The following is a 23,348-nucleotide window of genomic DNA, read 5'->3' on the forward strand; positions in this document are numbered from 1 at the left end:
AATATGCTCTTTGGGTTTATTAGGATTGAATAATTCCTCTGCTACCTTTTAATTTGAAGCAATATAGTCCTGCATAAGTTCTGTTCAGCTCTTGCTGCCTCCATCCGCGCATGAAATTGATAAAAATGAATAAGATAATGTAGAGAACTTACCATCTTGCCATTGTCCCTGTCAGGACTGATCAGCCTGGTGTACTCCAGATACAACCTGAACATATACGCTTGGAGATCTTCTCTTCTCCATGCTATTATGTAGTTAGTGTCTTGAATGCGCAATGATATGGAACAGCTGTGAGACGTACTTCGCTTGACCCAACACTGTCCATTCGAAGCAATCCTTCTTGCTACTTCATCATGTCCTCCTCTTCCGGATGGCGTGCCTCGGAAACTGCACTCTACTTAGTGCGACTCGAGTATATTCAGTATACTACTCACAAGGTCATGATGGAGTACAAATCAGAATAATCCATCTTCGATGGAACGTAAGCGTACCACTCGGGCAGTAAATGGGTGTTCCATTCGGGGAATACGGTGGCTTTGATGACGACGTTGTTACTTTCCATCAGTCGACGAAACCGAGCTGACCAAGCGTTACCGTCAGTCTTTGAATTGAGTTTTAGCTCCCAGACAGAAAACATTGTGCGGAAGAAGCGAATAGACTTACATCAAAGATGTATTTAAAATCATTAGACCTCTCTGGATTATCTTTCTGCGCAAAATCAATCTCTTGTTCCATCTCATTGCATGTGCCATCTCCATTGTCACATTGCCAGCCCCCGCCTACTAACTTGATGTCCATATAATACTGTCCTAGCTCCTTTAGCGGTAATCGTGTGAGCTCAGCCTCACCGGACGAGCCAACGGGTGAAAGAATTTCGGTGTAGCGGTCAGGATTATTATAGTTTGCGAGGAAATGAAGACGTTCTCGATGAGATTGTCGCCATTTTGCGCCTGTACCCTTGTTGTGGCGAAGGCCGGTGGCGAGACCTCGCCAATAGAGTTTACCACTCTTCCTTCCCCATTCAGGATCGTGTCCAATATCATCTGGCCGTCCGTCTCTGCCAACCGGTGTTACAGGAATATCGCCATTAAGTGCTGTCCTGGATGGAACGAAAATGGGGTAGAGTTTAGTGTGTGGTTTGGGTTGGGTATCGACGTTTTTCTGTTCAAGAAACATACCGTGGTTTTCCATGTATGCTGGGTGCTGGCAAACATCCATAGCAGAGAGATGAGATGAGATAAATGTTTGTGAAGATGCTTTAACAGTGTTAACCCTCAACTGGACATGCGACATTGGAAACTCACGTTTTTCTTGTACCCCTTTGTTGATGGGGCTATCCTTGGGACAAGTTTTGTGCCAGTCTTGTTCTGGACGGTCAATTTCATCGGGCAAAGTAGATGTTTTGTGCTGACGCGCGGTTTCTAATAGGTGCTCTCGACGTTCATGATCAAGAAGGATGGAGGGTTGATCGTGAACAGTGAAAGTTGCCCTGTAGCCTCATCAATTCTGTCATCCATTCTGAAAACTAATGACTAACCGGAAACTACCAATGTGTCTGATGAAAGGTTCCATTAAGTCGACCTGATTATCTGCCCTGAGTTGGGATGACCACCAAGTGTCTTTTGAATAGTCGTCGTTCCATTGGATCTCCACCTTGCCATCATGCACAATCAGAGTAAATGTCTCTACTATCTTCTCTGCCTTGGCAAGGCGCTCCTTGAGACTACTAATTGAAAGCGCATAGAACGGTTGAAGAGAGTCCATAATTCTACATGCCATCAACTCCACACCTCTCAACCTAAAAATTTACTTACGCATCATACTCATCTGGCAACAGAACATCATTAGCTTGAGCGAAATGCCACCATTCATCGAAACCCTTTGGCGGCTGTCTACCATATCTCTCAACGTATGTTGTCACAGCTGTCTCCAGTGTTTTGCTCTGCTTTGTCAACATGGCATTCCATTTGACTTCGCCATCTCTAAGCAAACCCAGAATCGGATGTGTTGTGCCAGGTGGCATTTTGCGGGTCCCGTTGCTGAGCGCAGAAAATTCATCGTCGGAATCTAAATCGGCGTCTGATCCATCTACGGGAGGCATCTTGGCGCGGACTATACCTGGAGATACTTGTATAAGTGAGAGTAGCTGCGCTCGTTGTTTCTCTGCTCTTGAGAGTGCATCAAAAGGCGACAAAAAGCGACACATTCCATTTTCATCAAGTTGCTGTGGATGTGTTGGGTTGAGGACAGGTGGCAGCCACTTTGAAGAAGAAGAGTAAGAGGCGTCTGGTTCGTGATTTGAGAAATTTAGAACCAATACTGGAGGGAGGGCACTTGGGGCAAATATCTCCAGGAATAATATAAGGTATAAGGTACAGAGGAAGAGGAGGAGGAATCTTCGTGGAATTGGATTCCTTGGAGAAAATAAGGATGGCATTTGGAGAAGCATTCTGTATGTCCGAGAAATAGAAAATAGAGAAAGAAATGTACAATGTTGTAAGTGCGTCAGCACTTTACACTGCCACTGGTAAAGACCGAAGATAAGTCCGTCAACGGAGAACACAAGGATAAGGAAATAGATATATATATAGACCAACTGTAGAATACTTTTACTTTAGATACTTCATTTCTATGCAATACCGGTGCTAAATTTGCTGTATCAGGTCACATACAATTATATACATATATAATTATCACATATACACTACGCAGTGAGACACCCGTTTGTCTACAAATGTATAGAAACGGTGAAAAGAATAGGCGCGGGTTCAAGACTCCTCGCCTAATTCATTGGGCTGCTTTATTCTTTTCAGCGAGTAACTAATTTATCTTATTAATCTATCACAACATACATGAACAAAGTCAAGATTTTTCGGAAAGGGAGCAATGGGTAAACTCACTCACATCATTATGAGTGTTGCTACCGTTTTAGATACGCTGGAGAAGTGGTGTACTCGCATCCTTGCTGTCAAGTCGTCAACGGATAAGGGGAAAGCAAGAATCACAATGCACTTTATTCATTCAAGTCGTATCAACCATGGAAATATACAATCAAAACTCAAAGGCATGTCTTTATTCTCAAGACGACATTTGCTAGTTCACCGTCTTCAACGCTTATTGCCAAGTGAGAACGATGGACAGCGGCTTTGACAATTGTGCTCACCCAAGACTTGCGATTACTATTCAACTAGGCCTCCAGATATCCTCTAATATCGGCCCTAGGCTTCTCTGACACTGTCTAACGTTTCCATCCTTGTGTAACATCGTCCGCAGATACAAGGCAGATATCACCATCTTGTTGCTCCCAGAGTTTGAAGCGTCTAGGCTGAGCCCACCATTCCTTCCAGTACTTCTTCCCTAGCTCATCTGTAACCCTCATGGCAACCGCTTTTGCCTCATCCAAATTTTAGGCTATCTGGCCATAGATACAAATCAAACAACATGGGTGTCTGGATTCATAATATGTCCATCTCAGCCTCATATATCATCACGATGGCTGACGTATATCATGATCTCAGCGCATATCTTGCAAGCCTATCCGGTGTTTGGTTAAAACTTGCCCAAGCAAACAGGTTAAAAGATTGATTATGACGAATGGTACGATGTTGAACTAGAATTGATACCTTTTGTTTGCCAAGGCTGGAAGCAATGCTTTTGAGAATATCAACCGCTCAACCTGCAGAAAGTCTCTTTGTCATAGAGATAGGCAAGCAATGATGGGTCTATCAAGAACGCCCTATCTTTTCCTATCTGCCAAGCTCGCAAGGCTCAAGTTATCTTCTCCACCTGTTCATTCTAACCATGATACTAAAACATCAGCACAGGTTTAGCTAATCCTTTGCGATATTTCCGTCTGCAAAAGAACAAACATACCGAAACTGCTTAGACAAGGACGTGACTACAGCTAAAACTGTAAACGCGACTCAAAACTTTTTCATTAACCAACAAGCTTATATGGGCAAGACGAGAAACAAGTTCCCAAGCAAGGTAGATCTCATCACGACAGCGCTCCACTGGAGAGGCTCTGATGCGTTTAGTGATATACATTGCATCGCATCGAGCCAAGATACAATATCCCAAACAAGTCATGAGAAAGTCTTATTAGAATTTGAATTGTACAGTACGTAAAGGTTTCTCTTGACGAGTTGGACATCAAGCAGTACATGCCAGGAACGGTAAGATTTTGATATGCTAGCCCATTATGCCACACCTTGTACTCTTCACAGCTGCTTTTCCTGTTTCATCGCGATCTGACACACTTGTGCACTGTTTGGGTGTTGCAAAGGTTGTGCATTTGGGTCATCTATACGCGCTCAGATGAGTCGATATATGACCCATGGGAACTATAAAAACGTGAATGTTGGAATGGTACGACAAATTTGCATTTCTCATCTTGTCTTGGGTATACGTTGCTCCAGGGCATATGGGTGAGTTATCCTAATACGAGATTAACACTGGAAGCCTCAGGTATGATGACCTGACATAGGAATATCCCTATCGTTTCCTGCCACCGCTGACCGGTACAGGGACTGTCAAGGTGGGATAAGCTTTTGTGAGCAATCAGTGTATCAGGCAGGAAGGTGAGCCAACGATAGAGGAGTCAGACAAGCGACCAGCACCCGCTTCGATGTGTGCCGTGAGCCAGTCAGTAAAACCGGCCACAAGTGTCATTGTTGCAAGTCGATGTAAGCCTCGGTTGTCATAGTTCTCAATGCCAAAATTCTTGCCCCTTTCACTGCGTATTTCATCTACAATAGACGCAACACATATCCGCAACCAACCACAACATCAGCTCTGGCTTCAACTAGAAACCAAACAAAAGCAGAAACCACATACGATGGTGGACAGATTATGTAGTCAGTAAACAGCAACGAATTCTGTGCCTGACAGGGCACGTCAGGGGAAAACAACCAGACAGCCAAACGTTTCTGCTCAGCCTTGTACCGCCTTCGCTGGTGTTTACCCTCTCGTAAGGTTCTGTGGATATGGATGGGAAATGGAAAGCAAGCGAAGAGCCAATAAGCGCAAGGAAAAAAAAGCCAAGGAGAGAGCGGAAAACAAGGATTTGGACAGCCGGTATCGTATCTCGGTTGTAGGTGGCGGATTTGGCAATACTTCTTTCCTGGTTGGTCCTATTTCCGGTGTTTTTCTGAATATATTAAAACTGAGGCCGCCCGTTTCTCATGCGATCTTTATAATTATCTTAAAAAGTCTTGTAAACACATTCCTCTTGATAACCAAAAGTCCTTTTGGGGAATTTTAAGTGTGTGTTTAATTTGACCAGTAAACTGGGAAAAATATAAAAAGCGGAGGCGTTATATAGTTTCTATTTATTTTGCTCTTATTCGGCAAGACACGAGGTCAGTGCATAACGTTGTGTGACGAGTGTCTGTGCGCTGTTAGCCACATATATAAAGAGCTGACTCAACTTTTGTCTTCCTTTTTAGTCGTGCGCCATGCCTCCTCCTTCCTCAACTTATGCTCCGGTGGCAAACCCGGCCAGTGACTTGCCAGACTCAAATGCCTTGCATCATTCAAACAGAAACTCGGCACTGCTGGACCCAGAAAGTGCAAACCTCCTGGGCAGACCAGGCTCAGAGTATCTTCCAGCACCGTCGTTGATGAGCAGGGATTCGACGCAAGCTAGTTTGAGTATCTTGGGATCACCAGGCTTGGGAAATGCTAGTAGAGATAGCTGGGGAAGTGCAGACGCTTTGGCCACTGCTGCTGGTGGAATGGTGGGTGGTCAAGCGGCGCTTGTGTTTGTAGTGATGTCGTGTTGACTTTGGTTTCAGGCTCAACGCACGAGTCCGAAACGTGAACCGTCAGCGCTTGCCAATCCATACTCCACAGATGACCGTACATCCACCTCTAGTGACGATGAGCAAGGTCACATTACTCCTGCCGTTGCTGCAATTGGCGCTGGTGCTTTCGCAGCTTCTGCTTCTGGAGACCTGAATGAGAAGCCCAAATGGGCCGAAGTAAAGGATATCAGAGATGGCCGAAAGACCAGAAGATGGTTATGGCTGGCATTGGGAGCGGGTGCAATCATCCTGATCTGTCTCGCTGTTGGTCTTGGTGTTGGGTAGGTCTAAGCCGCAAGGAAATCAAGCTGACCGTGTGTAGTTTAACACGAAACAAGGACCGCAAGGGCCCGGCGGCAGACGACAATAAAAAGGGCTCTGGTGTTACCGGTCCCGGTGCCACTGCTTCATCTAACCATGCTACTCCTGCTACGACTGCCACTAGCGGTGTCAAGGGTTCTTTGATCAAGTTGGACGACGGAACAACTATGACATATGATAATCCGTTTGGCGGTAAATGGGTCTGGGACGAGGCCAACCCTTTCAACAATGAGGCTCAAGCTCAATCTTGGACTCCTGCTTTGAACCAAGAATGGACTTGGGGCAAGGACAAGGTGAAGGGCGTAAATGTCGGTGGCTGGCTTGTTACTGGTAAACCTATCCGTATTCAAGCTAATATCAACTGACATTGTCTAGAACCATTCATCGTCCCTGGCCTTTATGAGAAGTACGCCAGCGGCCCAGCTGGTACTGCCATTGACGAGTATACTCTTTCTCAAAACATGGGCAATAACTTGACAAACGCCATGACTGAACATTACGACACTTTTATCACTGAACGAGATTTTGCCGAGATGGCTTCAGCGGGTATCAACTGGATCCGTTTGCCAATTGGCTTTTGGGCTGTGGAGACTTGGGAAGGTGAACCATTCCTTGAGAGAAAGTCATGGGAGTATGTCTTGAAAGCTATCAAATGGTGCAGAAAATATGGCTTGAGGATTAATCTTGATCTACACAGTGTCCCTGGTTCTCAGAGTGAGTTGAAATTGTTTTGTCACAGACACTCACTGACAATGGCAAAGACGGCTGGAACCACTCTGGTCGTCAAGGCTTACCTAATTGGCTGAATGGTGTCATGGGTCTAGCTAATGCCCAACGTTCACTTGACTACATCCGAACTCTCGCTCAATTCATCGCTCAACCCCAATACGCTCCTGTCGTTCAAATGTTTGGCTTTATCAACGAGCCCAGCGGTACCGCTATCGGCAAAGACCCCATTGCTTCGTTCTACTTGGAAGCTTACACCATGATCCGTGATATTACCGGTCTTGGAGCAGGTAAGGGTCCCCTAATTAGCATGCATGACTCTTTCATCGGTATCACAAATTGGTACGGTTATCTGCCTGAAGCCGACCGATTGGTTATCGACCAACACACATACATGGTCTTTCAGGACCAGCCTCAAGGTACCGTCGATGATTTTAGAAAGTTGCCATGCCAATGGTGGGCTGCTTCGACTAACAAGACTTCTCAGCAATTCGGGCCCAATGTGGGTGGGGAGTGGTCTGCTGCCTGGAATGACTGTGGTCTGTGGGTCAACAATGTTGGATCCGGCAGCAGATATGACGGAACATATAACGGGTATGCCGATAAGAAGACTGGATCTTGTGATTACTGGAACGACTATACCCAATGGAACCAAAGCACTATTGATGCGCTTAACCACTTTGTCCTTGGTAGTATGGATGCGTTGCAAGTGAGTTCACCTTTGTAGCGACCATCTAATCGGGTATTGATTGTTTCTAGAACTACTTCTTCTGGACTTGGAAGATTGGAAATAGTACAAGTGGAGTCGCCGAGCCTAACCCTTTCTGGCATTACAGGCTCGGTCTACAGCATGGTTGGATCCCGAAGGGTAAGTCTATGAGATTTGCGACTTGATAGTGGTAGCTGATAAACAACCAAGACCCCCGCGAGGCTGCCGGCACTTGTGAGGCTGATGGCGCCGCTATGAATCCGTTTGATGGGAACTTTGCCAACCCCGGAGCTACTGGCGGTGTATGTCTGCATTTTTTTCGTCCTTATCGACTTTGCTGACCCATGCATAGGCTGGTGCTGGTCATATTCCTGCCTCGATTTCATCTGAATATCCCTGGCCACCTCCTTCTTTTACCAATGTCCCTTCCGCCTCTATGTCTAAACTTCCCCAGTACACACAGACTGGTACTCGAATTACTATGCCTGGCCCTTCTTACACCAAGCCTGGTTCAAGTGAAACTATAGATGCCGGAAACGGATGGTTTAACGCTGATGCTGGTACCCATCAAGCGTACGCTATCATTGCCGATTGTTCCTATCCACCAGAGTATTCCGCGGCTGACCTTCAAATTCCAAATTCTGCATGTGGTGCGGGTCTTACTCAACCTACCAAGAGAGCGGTACCTTTTGTCATGGACGAGAGGGACATTGCTCAGCCAACGCCAGCTCCCAAGGCGTAACCTTTCATTTTGCATTCACAAACAATTACAGGACAAAAGCACGGACTTTATCTTTGTTCATAGAGGTCCCAAAAAGAAAAAGAAAACATACTTCCATGTCTACCTCATCCCTAACTAAATCTCTTCTCGCTTTAACATTCTTTTTAGTGACAATTCATTTAATATTTATTCACCCTCCATCAATCGTTATCGTCTCATCCTTGTAGCTTTTCCCATTCTCACCTCGCCATGAATCTCAACATGGACTTTGGTTTTTTTTTTTTGGCAGCTTGGTTCTGGTATGGTCTGGCATGTATATTAATGCGCCTGTATATTTCATTTGCGTCTTATGACTGAATTGCTAGATGTTTATATTTTGTGACAATCAGCTATGGCTAAATTATTTAAGGTCTATAAAGACGAGTTGTTCCTTTGCAAATGTTCATATTCTTATGAACACAACCTGATGAGCTCAAACTCAGCGAATTGACGTTTCCTATGCTTGTAATCTTGAGATAGTCACTAGTTGCCATATGTGCCATACTCATTTTGCCGTTTATAGAATGATATTGGTTGTCATTTACGCCATGAACTGTATTATGTCAAATCTTCTCATTCGAATAACAGACGCTCTGCTCCTGACTGATAAACGAATATGGCAGGTAGATCGCAGACGTTGAATTTATCATATAAATCGGAAGCCATTCGAACAAGCTTGCAGTCTCCAATTTTCATGGCCACACGATGATATGAATTTCAGGTCTCTATTCTCTTATATGCCTTGTTGCATCCACCTTGACAGTTTGTCATGGATATGATCATTGGGACAAGCATCTAGCCCACCAAAAATCTTCCAACATTCAACTTCATTTATTACTACAATTCTGCATGGTCTCAGGCTGGAAGCTCGAATTTTTGTCCTCGCAGGACTTTGGTGACATACTAAGCGCATAAAAGTCAATATCGCCCACGAGAAGCAGAAAACAGCTTACGATATAACCAAAGTCAGCATAAATGATGGTTTGAATGATACCAGCTGTCACTGCAATGGGATCGAAAACGCCCTCAGTGAAATACCTGCGTCTCATTAGCCAAATCCCCAACACAGCAGACACACTAACCGGTACATCCAATTAGGAATGTAAAGCCCTCTATATAGACCCAGAGCAGCAAGATAGTGTGTAGTGATAGTTTCCGCTTCTCCTGTTCTTTGTAGCATGAACAATTGTGGAAGTATAGCGACGGATTCAAGCCAGATGGAGAAAGACCAAGTGATTTCAAACGGCGTAAAACCATAGTTGAATAACAGAGCGAGGATAGCAACAGGGCCAAGTATGTAGGACAGTTGGAATGTGTCCAGAGAGGCGTCATGTGTTGGTCTAAGAACAATTGAGCGAGACACGGATATATCAGAAGACATAGCGTACCTAAAGCGAAATTTCATCAGGTAGAGGGTATAAGCGGTGCACCCGATGAAAAAAAGCTTCATGACGGTATTATACATGGATACGAGCGGGCGAGTAAATAGGTCGACATAGCGAGTGACAAAAACGAGCAAATAGAGCATTTGCGACTTGAAAGATATGCCTCTACATGATCTGCTTGTTTGTATCTTGTGTAGGAGGATGAATATGGATATGAGGTGAGATAGGTCTCCTAAGAAGCGGAATATGTTCATTATGGCTGGTTCTTTAAAAATGAAAAGCATAATATAAAAGGGTGGTGATGCGTGGAGGTGACAAATATGGGAGACGGAGTTTACGGGATGACCGAATGTGGCGAGTAATACACTTTCTCCATCTTTTTTTTTCGAATCTACAACTATTCGAGAAGAGGCATCATTAAAGATGTAAGTCGATATAGCATACAACACACCAGCTGATTCTTCCAGGCCACAATCTCCTGGTATCCTCTCGCAAGAAATTGAGAGAGTCTCTCTCCACAACAAAATTCCCCTTATAGCAAGGATCTATGGTCTTCCATTTCTTTCTCTCTACCCGTTGTTCTATTATGCCTATCACTATAAATATGAGGAATGGATTAGGTCTGAAGAATGGACATTTATCTTCTGCGTGCTGCTTGGAGCAGGACACGCACTCAGTTTCCTCACTACAGCATGGAGCAGTGGAGTCAATGCAAAGATTAGCTATACTACTGTAAGTGTTTAAAGTTGAAGGCAGCACTAACATTTGTGTTGTAGGCCAAGTCATTGTCAGAAGCCGCATGGATAAGGGTGATTCCTAAAAAAGGAAGAGGCAAGGGCCAAATTATCCCTCTGGAAAGAAAGATTTCTGCTGGCTCTACAGAATCAACGTACTCTTTTAACTACCAACGTGACACTTATGTTTACAACCGTAAGTCTACTAGGATTGTGAAGGCGTGATGCTCACTTGTTTAACTCAAGACTCAAGCAGCATTTTTACCCCTATTCCTTACCCATGTGATTCTTCTCCTCCCCTAGCCGTTTTTCAGACATCCCGCGGTATTTTAACTTATCCCATCACAAATCCCAAGACTACTTCGAAAACTGGGCTTGTCAGTTTGGAAATTCTGAAAGCTACCTATGGCCCCAATGAATGTCATATTCCCATTCCTAAGTTTACCGAGCTTTTCGCGGAACATGCAGTTGCACCTTTCTTCGTCTTTCAAATGTTTTGCGTGGCGTTGTGGTGTTTGGATGAGTACTGGTATTATTCTCTATTTACCGCCTTCATGTTGATTGTGTTTGAGTGTACTGTCGTGTTTCAGGTATGTCGAGAAAGTTAAAGCTGGGTTACGTTGACGAGTTATCAGCGAGTAAGAACACTCCAAGAGTTTCGAACGATGAGTATCACTCCTTATCACGTTCAAGCTTTCCGTGATGGCAAATGGGTATCTACTCTCACTACAGATCTTGTTCCCGGAGACCTCATCTCAGTCCGTGCGTAGTCATCTCATTTATTTATTTATTTTCAGTGGACTGAAAATAACTTGTAGTACGCACCAGCCCTGACTCTGGTATTCCCTGCGATCTTCTTCTACTTCGAGGAAGCTGTATTGTTAATGAGGCTATGCTTTCTGGCGAATCCACACCTCTTCTCAAGGAATCTGTAGAACTTCGCGAAGGGTCCGACAAGTTGGATATGAATGGCGCTGACAGGAATTCAATCCTTTTCTCTGGCACCAAGGCATTGCAAGTTGAAAAGGCTGGAGAAGGGGGCTTTGCCAGTTAGTCATGCTTCTACGATTATTACTTTTGTTACTGACATTCACTTAAGCGCCCGATGATGGCTGTCTTGCCGTCGTTTTAAAGACCGGGTTTGGTACAACTCAAGGCCAGCTCATGCGGACGATGATATTCTCCACTGAGCGTGTGTCTGCCAACACTTTTGAAGCCTTTTTGTTCATTGGCTTCCTTCTCATATTTGCCATTGCTGCTAGCGCGTACGTGTGGATTAAAGGTCTTGAACGTGGCATGGCCAAGGGTAAATTATTGTTGGACTGTATTTTGATCATCACCTCGGTTGTCCCTCCAGAATTGCCTATGGAGTTGTCTTTGGCTGTGAATGCCTCTCTGGTCGCTTTGCAGAAATTCGGCAAGTCTTGCATTCTTTATCTCGACTTTTATAACTAATTCTGTTTATAGCGATTTTTTGCACCGAGCCCTTCCGAATTCCATGGGCTGGCCGCGTCGATGTTTGTTGTTTTGACAAGACTGGTACCATTACTGGCGAAAATCTTGTTGTAGAAGGCATCGCTGGCATCAAGTCTTCTAACCCCAGAGAACTTTCATCCGTCGTGGAAAGCAGCAAAGACACCACCCTCGCTCTTGCTGCTGCCCACGCTTTAGTGCTATTAGACGATGGCACTATTGTCGGCGATCCAATGGAAAAAACGACTTTGGCTGCGTTGAATTGGAAACTGTCAAAGGGTGATTATATTAACCCTCTTTCTAAGGACACCCCGCACAAGGCCCAGATTCATATTCGTCGTCGGTTTCAATTCTCCTCCGCCCTCAAGCGAATGTCTACAATCTCTGCTGTCACAGACATACATGGCAAGGAGTGGATGGCTGCTGTTAAGGGTGCCCCCGAAACTTTGAAAGCAATGTATGTGTCGGTGCCGGAATGGTATGAAGAAACGTACAGGTGGTATACAAGAAGAGGTAGCAGGGTTTTGGCTTTAGGTATCAAATCGATGAATGTACAGTCTGAAAAGGTAAGTTACAAACACGCATATCAAGTTTGAGATTGTTTATTGAAATGACTACAGATTAATCAAATTCAACGAGATCAAGTTGAAAGCCAGCTGATTTTTGCTGGTTTCCTCGTGTTCCATTGTCCACTCAAACCTGATGCGGTTGAATCTCTGAAAATGCTGGCTGATTCTTCTCACCGAGTATGTATCAAGTGGGAGCTGATGGAATGGGACTGATATATCTTAGTGTATCATGATCACTGGCGACAATCCCTTGACTGCAGTTCACGTTGCTAGAGATGTAGAAATTGTCGACCGCGAGGTCATGATCCTAGATTTGAAAGAAGGGACTGTCGCTAATGGCAAGTTAAAAGTTGTGACTGTTGTTTTGCTAATATGGTGCAGAACTGGTTTGGCGCAATGTTGACGAAACCACCATTATTTCCGTTGATCCTTCTGCTCCTCTCGACAAAGCTCTCTTAAGAGATTATGATATTTGTGTCACCGGCGCTGCTTTAAAGCAATTCGAAGCTTTCCCCTCTGTCACCGACCTTATTCAGCACACCTATGTTTATGCTCGAGTGTCGCCATCGCAAAAGGAATTCATTATCACCGTTCTAAGAGAGCTTGGATATATCACACTTATGGCTGGTGACGGTACAAATGATGTCGGCGCTCTCAAGGCCGCTCATATTGGTGTTGCACTCTTGGATGGTTCTCCTGAAGATCTAAAGGCTATTGCCGAGCATCATAAGTTGGAGCGTATGAAGAAGGTCTATGAGCAACAAGTCCGTATCTCTGCGCGTTTCAACCAGCCCCCTCCCCCTCCTCCTCCCGTATTGCGAGAGGCGTACCCTGAGTTGGTCAAGACTCAACAGGAAGTTGCCAAGGCCCACGAGGGTGCTAAAAAGGCAAATCCACTAGAAAAGTTTGATATGGCTACGATTACTAGCAAACTTTCTGAGTTGGACGAAGATCAAGAAGTCCCTCAAATAAAACTTGGAGATGCTTCATGTGCTGCGCCATTCACTTCTAAACTGTCCAATGTTTCAGCCAGTATGTTTCAGTTTGCATCTTTGTGCATGGCGGCTCACGTGCATTCTTAGTTACCAACATTATTCGTCAAGGCCGTTGTACACTTGTGGCTACTATTCAAATGTACAAAATTCTCGCTCTCAATTGCCTCATCACTGCCTATTCTTTGTCGGTCCAGTATCTCGACGGTATCAAATTTGGTGATTATCAGGTAACCATTACTGGCATGTTGATGAGTGTCTGTTTCTTGTGCATTTCTCGAGCAAAGGTATGTGCACTTTTGTTTCGCATCCGATTAGTTTTGACAAATTTGTACATAGCCTGTAGAGAAGCTTTCAAAGGAAAGACCGCTAGGAAACATTTTCAATTTCTACGTCCTCCTCTCCGTTTTGCTTCAATTTGCTATACACATCGTTGCGCTCGTTTACATAACTGGGCTTTCCAAATCCCTTGAAGAGTGAGTTGAATAAATTCGGACTAGATAAGCAGCTGACAAAGGTGACGTAGTCGTGGAGAGGTTGATCTTGATAAAAAGTTTGAGCCTACTCTACTCAATACTGCCATTTACCTTCTCGGTCTCTCTCAACAAGTTTCCACCTTTGTTCTCAACTTCCAAGGCCGACCATTCCGAGAAGGAATCCGTGAGAATCCTCCACTCTACTATGGTTTATTGGGTGTTTCGGCGGTGGCGTATTGTGGTGCAACAGATTTCATCCCCGAGTTGAATAGGTGGCTACAGTTGGTGGAGATGACTACTATGGTGAGAGCCTACTGTGAGGTGTTTTGCACTTTCAGGCTAACATGATTCTTTGTATAGTTTCGTTTCAAACTCACTATGTCCATGATTCTCGACTTCATTTTCTGTTATGGTATGGAGAAGGCGTGTAAAGCATTATTTGCAGACCTCGAACCTGTAGAGTTTGTGACTCGAGGCCGCGAGAGGAGAGAGAAACGTCGTGCAGAGGAAGTTCAAGGTTTGAGAGAGTCTGAGAGGCTGAGGCTGCTAGCTGAAGGTGAGAAGAAGGTACAGTAGATTGGAGAGATTTCACGGGATTTCATCACTCATGTAAAGATCAAGACGTGATTTAAAAATGTTGATGTGTCTGTCATTGTCCTTGCTTAGTCATTGCAATACCTTGATCGGACTGAAACTTCAACTTGATTGCTTTTGCCATTGTCAACGAGTAGACTTGTTTGGTTCTTGTGCGTCTTACAGCAGTAGATGTCCGGACGCGCGTTTTTTGGCCGGACATTGTGGAGGTGTTAATTACTTCAGGATCGGTGTTCCCCAACAACTTTATTTTTTTTGTGGGTGGCCGAGTAAAGCCTATAAATTTATAAAAGACGAACAAATTGTCAAATTGATTCTTTTTCTTTTATCAATATATCACATTCCAACATTTTTACCTTAACGGCGCCGAAAGCGCAATCGTATCTACAGCGCCCGCTCTCCACGGCAACAGCTATCAGGCAGGCCTTCATCGCCGCCTCCTTCACCTCACGCTTCGTTAACAAGACTTTCCCATCACCTACCAGATATATATCTTCATCAGCCACTAACAAAATGCCGTTCCACGCTGAACCACTCCAACCTCATGAGGAGATTGATATGGACCTCGGGCATTCTGTCTCGGCCCAAAAGTTCAAGGAAGTCAGAGCCGTATTGGAAGGCAACCGGCGGTGGGCCAGGAAGGTCAATGCCGAAGAACCACAGTTTATGGAGAAACAAGTAAAAGGGCAGGTATGTAGGACGGGCGAGCATAGGAGCAGAGCTGACGGTGATTGAAAGGCGCCCAACTTTCTCTGGATCGGATGTGCCGACTCTCGCGTTCCAGAAGTCACAGTCATGGCATGCAAGCCCGGAGAAGTGTTTGTCCAGGTTCGCCATTTGTCGAAGTTTTGTATGGAAGTGTTTGCTCATGCTTTGGCACTTGAAGCGCAATGTTGCCAACCAGTTCAAGCCAGAGGATGACTCTTCGCAAGCTCTCCTCAACTACGCCATCATGAATGTAGGTGTGACTCATGGTGCGTGTTTAATTTCAATCTCTGCAAAACAAGCTCGTTGCTCATGTCTATAGTCGTCGTCGTCGGCCATACTGGTTGTGGTGGCTGTATCGCCGCATTTGATCAGCCATGTCCGAAAGACCATGACTCCCCTCTTTCTGGCCCCACTCCTCTTGTTCGCTACCTTGACCCTGTCATCAGGTTGAGACATTCCTTGCCTCCAGGAAGCGATGTCAACGATTTGATCAGAGAGAATGTCAAGATGGGAGTCAAGAATGTCATTGCTAGTCCGGTGAGACACCTTTCTACGTCCCAACTGAGAGATCTGTGCTGACTGTCTTTGTAAACAGACAATCCAAGAGGCTTGGTCTAAAGCTAAACAAGGCGAATTCCGACCGGTTTATGTCCACGGTTGGGTAAGTTGCCTGGAAGTGACAACGTGATAGCTGACAGTCTACAGTTGTATGACCTCTCTACTGGTCTTATTGTCGACCTCAATGTCACCGAAGGTCCAGAGCCGATCGTCGACCAACATGCTCAACATGAAATTTCCGCTGCCACATCTACTAATGGCCCAGCCGTCGAGGCCAAAAAGTAGGCTTCTGCTCCTCGCAACACTTTCATCTTGGCTTAAAAACCATGATGTTACATGACTGTTTTCCAAAACGACAAAAGTCTTCATTCCGGTTGGATGTATTGCTAGTATTTGACAGGGGAGCGTGGCCAGCGTTCGCGACAGAACGGCTCAGGTTATTATAGAACGAAGAGAAATTATTGCTATACTTAAAACAGTGCATGCATAGTTTGGACGCAACAAATAACAAATTGTGTTTTTCGAGATACAACCGTGCCTGACAATTTCATGTTTGTAAATTTCCATAATGCCTTAAAATGGAACGTTTCATATTCAATCTTTTTCGTTCTTTACTTTTTTCTTTTATTTAAAGCGAAAATCCCAGCGACGGTAATTCCCACCAAACTGAGACGATATACGAGCAGGATCGCCAGGACTACGTCCCAAGGCATATCATGGCCAGTCAGAACGCCGTACTCGGTAAAAGGGCTAGCAACCTACTCAAAATCGCAATCAAGCTTTGAATCAATGGAAAAATGGTCTACAAGGCAAATTAGCCTCTTACGTTTTTTTCGAATATCGCGAGACGCTCTCGTTGCAGGTAGTCATAGATTATGGCGGGATAATCGCTGCTTTCACAAGACAACCACCACCGATGCTCAACCATTGCCGGATTGGAATTACGAGATGGTGTCTTTCGATAATCCTCCTCTGCCTCTGCCATCTGATGCCTCAGGTTACAAAAAAAAGGCTTCGCATGAGCATGAAAATGAACTGTTTCAATACAGTCGACTGCCATCGGAATTCACTCAACACTCTAGACCTTTTCAACATTACCAGAACCAGAATGCTCCTCGTTTCCGAGTGGATCCTGTCTTGTCAGCGGATTGCTTATCAAATATCAACAATGACTTGTCCCAATCTGGATTTAGAAATCCGGATGTTGCTGTGTCATCTGCTTACGAGGTAGAGGTCAATGGAGTAACTGAGCAAGACCACACAGATATGGACGAAGCTTTTTTGGCTAATGATCTAGAAGAGCGAGATGCCATTGTCAATACACCGTTACCTGTGCCGCCGCCACTAGATGACTATATTGAAGCCGCCCCTGTCGGCAACTACAAGACAGATGATATTGCTAAACAATTACCCTTGCCCAATCTTTCCTCGTCACAGATCTCTTTTGACAAAGACAGTCTCGACAAGTTTTACGAACTTTCCCGGACGCCAGGGCTGGCTTCAGATGGGTATCCGCCTGATGGACAGAGTCGGTTCGATTGGCGACAAAGGTCTTTATCACGTCTTCGCCGTCCCCTTTCACCTGATATCCGACCAACAAGCCCAGAATGGTTATTCTATCGCTTGCCATGGCGATACGCTAGAATAAACAAGGTCTCAGATAATGAACATCCCCTTAAAAAGCCTTTACAAAAGTACAGAGACCATTTCAGAACCCTGTTAGATTTGGAGCAAAACGAAGAATGGAACTTATACAATCAAAGGTTAGAGTGGTCAACATCCAAATTGGTGAAAGAGGGATATATGCTGGAGGGAATGAGAGGACGAATAGTCAATCAGAAAAAGTATAATGGGGAACGACAACGAGTTGTGTACAAATTCTCAAACGAAAAGGGCAGAATGTTGGTAGCTCCCAGATTTTGGTACGTTCTTGTAATCTTCGTTTCAAAAAAAGTCAGACCCTCATATTTTTTTAGTCCTGGCCAATACGTAATCTTGTCCAGATCGCATCCACACCATGACTCAATATTGGACAAAGATGGCAAGACATTGATGGTACCGATACAATCAGTCTCGAAAGGATCTCTCTCTCTGATATTTCCACAACTAATTCCAGACATAGACAAGAGCATCTGGCGGTGAGTAAAATCTGAGGCTAGCATACGAGACAAAAGTTAAAAGATATCTTTTGAAAGGCTTGATATAGGTTTTTCAGACTATGTTTTCGTCAAACAACGTCAAGCTATCGAAACGCTCAAGCTTGACCCACTCGAACGGGACATGGCAGGCAATCTCGACTCTGGTTCTCTGCAGAATAAAATGGAAGAAAAACTCCAAGGTACTGCCCTTCGCATACCGTTATTGAAAGCGTTTCAAGGCATATACCCTTCACCTGAACAAACAACAATCTCCGGTGCATTTCAACCCCATTCGGACGGGGTTGTACAAACCCCTTGTATACTGACTCATGACAATTTGGATACAGTGCCGAACCCACATGCACCTCCGTTGGCATTTTCTAAAATGCGGGGAGGCGGAATTTTGGCGAGAAACATTTTAATAAAAAGCTGGGCAGAACGTTATCGTTCTGATAGACAGACATCTCTTGAGATAGAAGGCGATCCACACATTCCTCTCAACAGGACACAATTAAGGGCAATGGGTATGATGTTGAGTGAGCCGCTGAGTCTCGTTCAGGGAGTAAGTTTATCCGATTTAGTTGAAAGAGAGGCACAAGCGATGGTATTGACATAATACAGCCACCTGGTACAGGCAAGACTCGAGTCATTGTGGAGACCATAAAACTTCTCAAACATCATTTCCAAATCCCTCATCCAATACTTATTTGCGCACACACCAATGTTGCAGTTGACAACCTTGCAGCTGGCTTGATGAGACACGGAGTCAAAGCTGTCAGAGCAGGTGTACCTGAACGAGTTCCAACAGAATTGAAAGAACAAACATTGGAAAGGAGGTTGGAAGAACATCCAAAATATCCCTGGCTTTCTGATGCTCTTGACAAGGCGAAGAGATTGAGCGAAGGTCTGAAGAGTGAATTTGATACAAACCAAGCCTGTACGTATCTTCATCCGTATAAAAGCATCACATAGCTCATATTCTGGGCATAATATAGTAAAGGCCAAGGTTAATCTGCGAACTTTGAATGAACAGATTTGGCGTAACAAAAAAAAAATGATTCGAGAAGTACTTTTGGATGCTGATGTGGTAGGACATAACATTAAACTATGTGTGGTTATAAGAATTAATGATGACGACAGGTGTGCTCAACATGTCTGTCCGCTGCTTCTGCTACACTCGATGTCATTGATTTTCCAATCGTATTTCTCGATGAGGCTAGCATGGCTACAGAACCCCTCTCTCTTCTTCCTCTTGTTAAGGGTGTAAGTAAATGATTTACGGTTCCTAAGGCACATGCTAATTTTTGAGTGTAGTCTTCACACGTTGCGATCATCGGTGACCACAAACAGTTGCCACCTGTTATCATTTCTCAAGAAGCTCACGCAAACGGCTTATCGACAAGTTTGTTTGAGAGACTCATTCATGAAGGTCGTACGTGAAAACCGTTTACTGGTGCTTCGAGACTGACAGCTTTTGTAGATGTCCCATCGATCATGCTCGATACTCAATACCGCATGCACCCAACTCTATCGGCTTTCCCTTCCAAAACTTTTTATTCTGGCCTTCTCAAAGATGGTACTCCTTCATCTCATCATCTTGCTCCTCAGACAAGCTTTCTTCTACCCGAAGACCCCATACCTGATCCTATCACTGGAGAACTACGTAAAACAGAAGGCAGGGAGAATGTAACGTTCTGGAGTCACAGTCATTCGGAGAGCCCGATGATGAAAAGTTTAGCTAACCATAGAGATGCGGAGATTGCTGTCGATATCGTTGCTGATCTGTTGTATAAAAACCCTGTAAGCCCTGTGTCTCCTTGATTGGGATTATCATGTGTTGACAATTGTTTGTAGGATCTCAAAGGCTCAGAAATTGGCATCATTACCCCTTATCTCGCCCAAATAACAGTACTCAAATCGAGTCTTCAATCTACATCAACTTGGGAAAATCTCGTCCATCTCCTTGGCCCTGTGAGAGCTCAAGAGATAGCAGATATTGAGGTCAAAACGGTGGATGGATTTGAGGGAAGAGAGAAAGAGGTTATAATATTTAGTACTGTTCGGTCCAATCCCGGAGGATGGATCGGATTCCTGGGAGATTGGAGACGAGTAAATGTAGGTCTGACGAGGGCTAGACGCGTAGGTTTTCTTCTGTTTATCAACAAGAATTATCCTAATCTACTATATAGGCTTTGATAATGATTGGTTCAAAGGAGACGCTCAAAAAGGCGAAGGTAGGCTTCGTAACTGCAAATAATCTACCTGAAGGCGGATCAAAGGTGTGGAGAGATTACATGGAATACTTGGAGCGAGAAGGATTGATCATGGACATTGAATAGAGGGAAGATCTATGTTGTAGTTTTCTAGACATAGTTTAGTGTACAACTAGATTTCTTGTCGCACCAATCATATTGTATTACTACAACATTTTACAAATCTTACAAAAGTTGCATAGATGTCGTCATGCTACAACACAACAAGAAAGCCCAATCGTTCTTTGTTCAAATAAATTTCTCTAGAATCCGTCGAGCCTTTTTTTTAGATAATTGACTATCGATACTTGATAGTAGGGTCACGAAAAAGGTGTTTGCAATTCGTACAGTAATAGAAGAGTGTCATGTTGGTAGTGATCCGTCGTCCTTGATCTTGGTAAAATACGGCGCTATAAACAATTGGAACGTAACTGTCAGCGCCTGTAACACAGGTATGTAAAAAATGGCGTACTTGTTGTGATGACAGGCAGGACACTCAATAGCGGACCGTTGCAATGTCGGATCGGTATCAAGATCTCTCGTCTCCCCGGGTTGTTCCCTAATCGCATTCGTTTATGTCTTTAGTTTATGTCATATCACTTTGAAACAGCTCCAACACTGCGCTTTTCACTCTGCAAACTTCTTTTGCATCTCAAGTCCAATTCTCCTGAAATTCGCTGAAGAGAAATCGTTTTGTAGCTCACCTCGCGACAGTCAACAAATCATGCTTGTAAACACATCCAGCCATTCCTGGTTTCACAGACGCATTTTCGGTGTAATTGCAATTTCGACATTGATAGAGGAGCACTTTGGCATTGTTGTCGGACTAGGGATTGGAAATGCAAAAAGGTGGATCAATCAGCTCTACCCAAGGAGATAGCCGCAAAAAGAGTGACGAAGCTTTTTCAAAAGCCTATATACACACTTTAGGATAGAGAAGATTGTTGCTGAGTCCGAAATTAGTTTGATAGATTGCAAGCATCTGAAAAGATTAACAAGCACTCACCATTCACCACAAAATTTAAGAGTTGGCATGATAGCTGTCTCTAAATTATCTTTCTTGCTGTATTTTTTATTTATTTACTAAATGTTCAACGTAGTTTGAAAGCAAGAGAATGAATGTAAATGATGATTGTAGAATAGTTATCATCTTTAGAACCCAACAAAAGTATGTTAAAAGTTAACGAATTTGTGTATTACGTAATCTATAAAAGTCGGCCTTGTCCGCCTCAATTAATAATGTCAGATTATTTCACTCTCATTATAAAGACATTGTATTATCTTTATTTGCTAATCATTATTATTTACATTATGTCTTTATATTGTATCTGTCGTTTACCTTCAATTCCTCGTTATAAATACTGTAAACTGGTTCGCTCCACATCCTCATTATCACAACCGACAGTGCTACAAGTACTAGAAGAACGAGGTTTCGTTGCTGCCATAACAAAGTTCGTTTACTCGCAGTATACTTTCCAAGTCTTGATGGGTTATACAGTGAAAAGCTCCACAAACATGTCAAATCCCCGTCCACAATATATGTTGGCGTTGATCCTTCAGCTTCGTCACTGCATGTTGGCAACCTTTTACCGTTATTGGGGCTTCTGCATTTCCAAGCCTGGGGGCATCAATCCATCGCTCTAATAGGAGGTGCGACAGGCTCAATAGGGGATCCGTCTGGACGGTCCACAGAACGTAAATCTTTATCCAACGCCGAGCTCAGTCGGAATGTCGCTGGTATAACATCCCAAATCCATCGATTCTTCATACGAGGAAAAGAGTATCTCAATAAAAGGGGCATATCATCGACAAAATCGAATGAAGTAGGAGGAAGAGAAGTCAAAGTGCTAAATAATTATGAGTGGATGAGTCATATGGGTCTCTTGGAATTTCTCAGAACGGTGGGAAAGAGAGCCAGAGTGGCAGCCATGCTTTCACGAGATAGTGTCAAAAATCGACTCATTGCCGATTCAGGTATTTCCTACACCGAGTTTACCTATCAGCTTTTACAAGGATACGATTTCTTTCATCTGAATTCTGAGCACAACTGCAGCATCCAACTTGGCGGCTCAGATCAATGGGGAAACATCGTCGCGGGTATTGATCTCATCCGTCGAGAAAAGGCGTTGGAAAAGGAAGAGAAAGGCGAAGAAGCTATCAAAATGGAAGATGAGGATAAAGTCTTTGGCTTGACTATTCCTCTCTTAACCACCAGTACAGGCGAGAAATTTGGAAAATCTGCCGGCAACGCTATATGGCTAGACGAAAAACACACCAGTGCTTCAGAATTCTACCAGGTACTTTTTCGATACGATTTGGTTCAAATTTTTAAGTGACAAGTTCGCATAGTTCTTCCTCCGGACGCCAGATGCAGACGTTGAAAGGTACCTCAAGCTCTTCACATTTCTTCCCCTTTCAAAAATTGAAGAAGTCACAACTCAACATCAGTCGGACAAGTCTCAACGAAGGGCGCAAAAATTGTTGGCTGCTGAGGTGACAGAACTAGTACATGGCCGTGAGTTTGATTGTTCTGAAGTTGCGACATATCTGTGTTGCATTTGGTTTCAGTTTCCGGTATAGGCTGACACTTTTTAGCTGCTGCTCTTGGTCGAGCGCTCACAGCTGCTCAAGTGTTGTATTCTACGTCGACTTCTCTTCTTACTTCGTCGGCCATTTTTGCCGCCTTTGAAGGGGATAATAGATTTCACAGGGTTAATTCAAATGAAATCATGGATATGGGAGTCGGAAAGATAGCTGCCAAGTATGGGCTATGTTCGTCTGTTGGTAAGTCGACATTTTTGGTTAGCCAACACATAACTCTGTAAGGCTGATATATGTCTATACCTTCACAGGTGAAGCACAGAGATTAGTTAAGGGAACAGCAATGCAGATCAATGATAGAAAGGTGACTGATCACAAACAGCGAATTCAAGAGCAAGATAAGATTGATGGTCATGTTGTAATTTTGCGCGCTGGTATTAAGAGGCAGATCATCCTCTATTTAGAGTAGTAGATGCGAGAAGACTTTGCATGTGTCGTCCATGGTGATTAAGTAATTACACAGCAGCACTCTGTTTCCTTAATTCAGCTTAAAAATGAGCATCCATTCATACCAATTGCACTGTGCAAACAGGTTGATACGCAGATAT

At 44.1% G+C, this 23,348-nt stretch overlaps 8 protein-coding genes across 8 annotated transcripts; 5 read left to right on the forward strand and 3 right to left on the reverse strand.

Annotated features, from left to right (window-relative positions):
- Window positions 1–48: 48 nt before the first annotated feature.
- L203_106303 (beta-1,2-xylosyltransferase 1) lies at window positions 49–2,449 on the reverse strand (the record flags this gene model as incomplete). Its single annotated transcript, XM_066215659.1, has 8 exons — window positions 49–69; window positions 153–244; window positions 302–387; window positions 435–601; window positions 664–1,256; window positions 1,305–1,489; window positions 1,538–1,768; window positions 1,815–2,449. 8 exons carry the CDS (start codon window positions 2,447–2,449, stop codon window positions 49–51), a joined length of 2,010 nt encoding a protein of 669 aa, XP_066071756.1.
- A 3,007-nt stretch (window positions 2,450–5,456) lies between these two features.
- Window positions 5,457–8,302, forward strand: L203_106304 (uncharacterized protein; the record flags this gene model as incomplete). The annotated part of the gene is made up of 8 exons (XM_066215660.1): window positions 5,457–5,738; window positions 5,796–6,068; window positions 6,113–6,455; window positions 6,501–6,839; window positions 6,887–7,560; window positions 7,611–7,719; window positions 7,771–7,862; window positions 7,913–8,302. 8 exons carry the CDS (start codon window positions 5,457–5,459, stop codon window positions 8,300–8,302), a joined length of 2,502 nt encoding a protein of 833 aa, XP_066071757.1.
- An 873-nt stretch (window positions 8,303–9,175) lies between these two features.
- Window positions 9,176–9,848, reverse strand: L203_106305 (uncharacterized protein; the record flags this gene model as incomplete). The annotated part of the gene is made up of 4 exons (XM_066215661.1): window positions 9,176–9,223; window positions 9,274–9,358; window positions 9,403–9,660; window positions 9,709–9,848. 4 exons carry the CDS (start codon window positions 9,846–9,848, stop codon window positions 9,176–9,178), a joined length of 531 nt encoding a protein of 176 aa, XP_066071758.1.
- A 58-nt stretch (window positions 9,849–9,906) lies between these two features.
- Window positions 9,907–14,525, forward strand: L203_106306 (uncharacterized protein; the record flags this gene model as incomplete). The annotated part of the gene is made up of 15 exons (XM_066215662.1): window positions 9,907–9,923; window positions 10,173–10,437; window positions 10,482–10,635; window positions 10,686–11,029; window positions 11,075–11,201; window positions 11,258–11,488; window positions 11,539–11,856; window positions 11,907–12,478; window positions 12,533–12,658; window positions 12,705–12,819; window positions 12,863–13,513; window positions 13,564–13,760; window positions 13,813–13,949; window positions 14,000–14,252; window positions 14,310–14,525. 15 exons carry the CDS (start codon window positions 9,907–9,909, stop codon window positions 14,523–14,525), a joined length of 3,723 nt encoding a protein of 1,240 aa, XP_066071759.1.
- Window positions 14,526–15,056: 531 nt separating this feature from the next.
- L203_106307 (uncharacterized protein) lies at window positions 15,057–16,094 on the forward strand (the record flags this gene model as incomplete). The annotated part of the gene is made up of 6 exons (XM_066215663.1): window positions 15,057–15,233; window positions 15,282–15,371; window positions 15,430–15,517; window positions 15,571–15,788; window positions 15,847–15,912; window positions 15,957–16,094. 6 exons carry the CDS (start codon window positions 15,057–15,059, stop codon window positions 16,092–16,094), a joined length of 777 nt encoding a protein of 258 aa, XP_066071760.1.
- A 504-nt stretch (window positions 16,095–16,598) lies between these two features.
- Window positions 16,599–20,286, forward strand: L203_106308 (uncharacterized protein; the record flags this gene model as incomplete). Its single annotated transcript, XM_066215664.1, has 10 exons — window positions 16,599–17,731; window positions 17,786–17,947; window positions 18,005–18,509; window positions 18,569–18,884; window positions 18,943–19,034; window positions 19,088–19,210; window positions 19,262–19,379; window positions 19,428–19,747; window positions 19,802–20,086; window positions 20,137–20,286. The coding sequence occupies 10 exons, from the start codon at window positions 16,599–16,601 to the stop codon at window positions 20,284–20,286; spliced, it is 3,204 nt and encodes a 1,067-aa protein (XP_066071761.1).
- A 211-nt stretch (window positions 20,287–20,497) lies between these two features.
- L203_106309 (uncharacterized protein) lies at window positions 20,498–21,234 on the reverse strand (the record flags this gene model as incomplete). Its single annotated transcript, XM_066215665.1, has 5 exons — window positions 20,498–20,609; window positions 20,672–20,758; window positions 20,904–21,025; window positions 21,125–21,146; window positions 21,206–21,234. 5 exons carry the CDS (start codon window positions 21,232–21,234, stop codon window positions 20,498–20,500), a joined length of 372 nt encoding a protein of 123 aa, XP_066071762.1.
- A 276-nt stretch (window positions 21,235–21,510) lies between these two features.
- Window positions 21,511–23,209, forward strand: L203_106310 (tyrosine-tRNA ligase; the record flags this gene model as incomplete). Its single annotated transcript, XM_066215666.1, has 5 exons — window positions 21,511–21,650; window positions 21,698–22,496; window positions 22,549–22,714; window positions 22,795–22,983; window positions 23,052–23,209. The coding sequence occupies 5 exons, from the start codon at window positions 21,511–21,513 to the stop codon at window positions 23,207–23,209; spliced, it is 1,452 nt and encodes a 483-aa protein (XP_066071763.1).
- Window positions 23,210–23,348: the final 139 nt, after the last annotated feature.

The sequence above is a fragment of the Cryptococcus depauperatus genome, chromosome 8, assembly GCF_001720195.1.
Source record: "Cryptococcus depauperatus CBS 7841 chromosome 8, complete sequence".
NCBI lineage: Eukaryota > Fungi > Basidiomycota > Tremellomycetes > Tremellales > Cryptococcaceae > Cryptococcus > Cryptococcus depauperatus.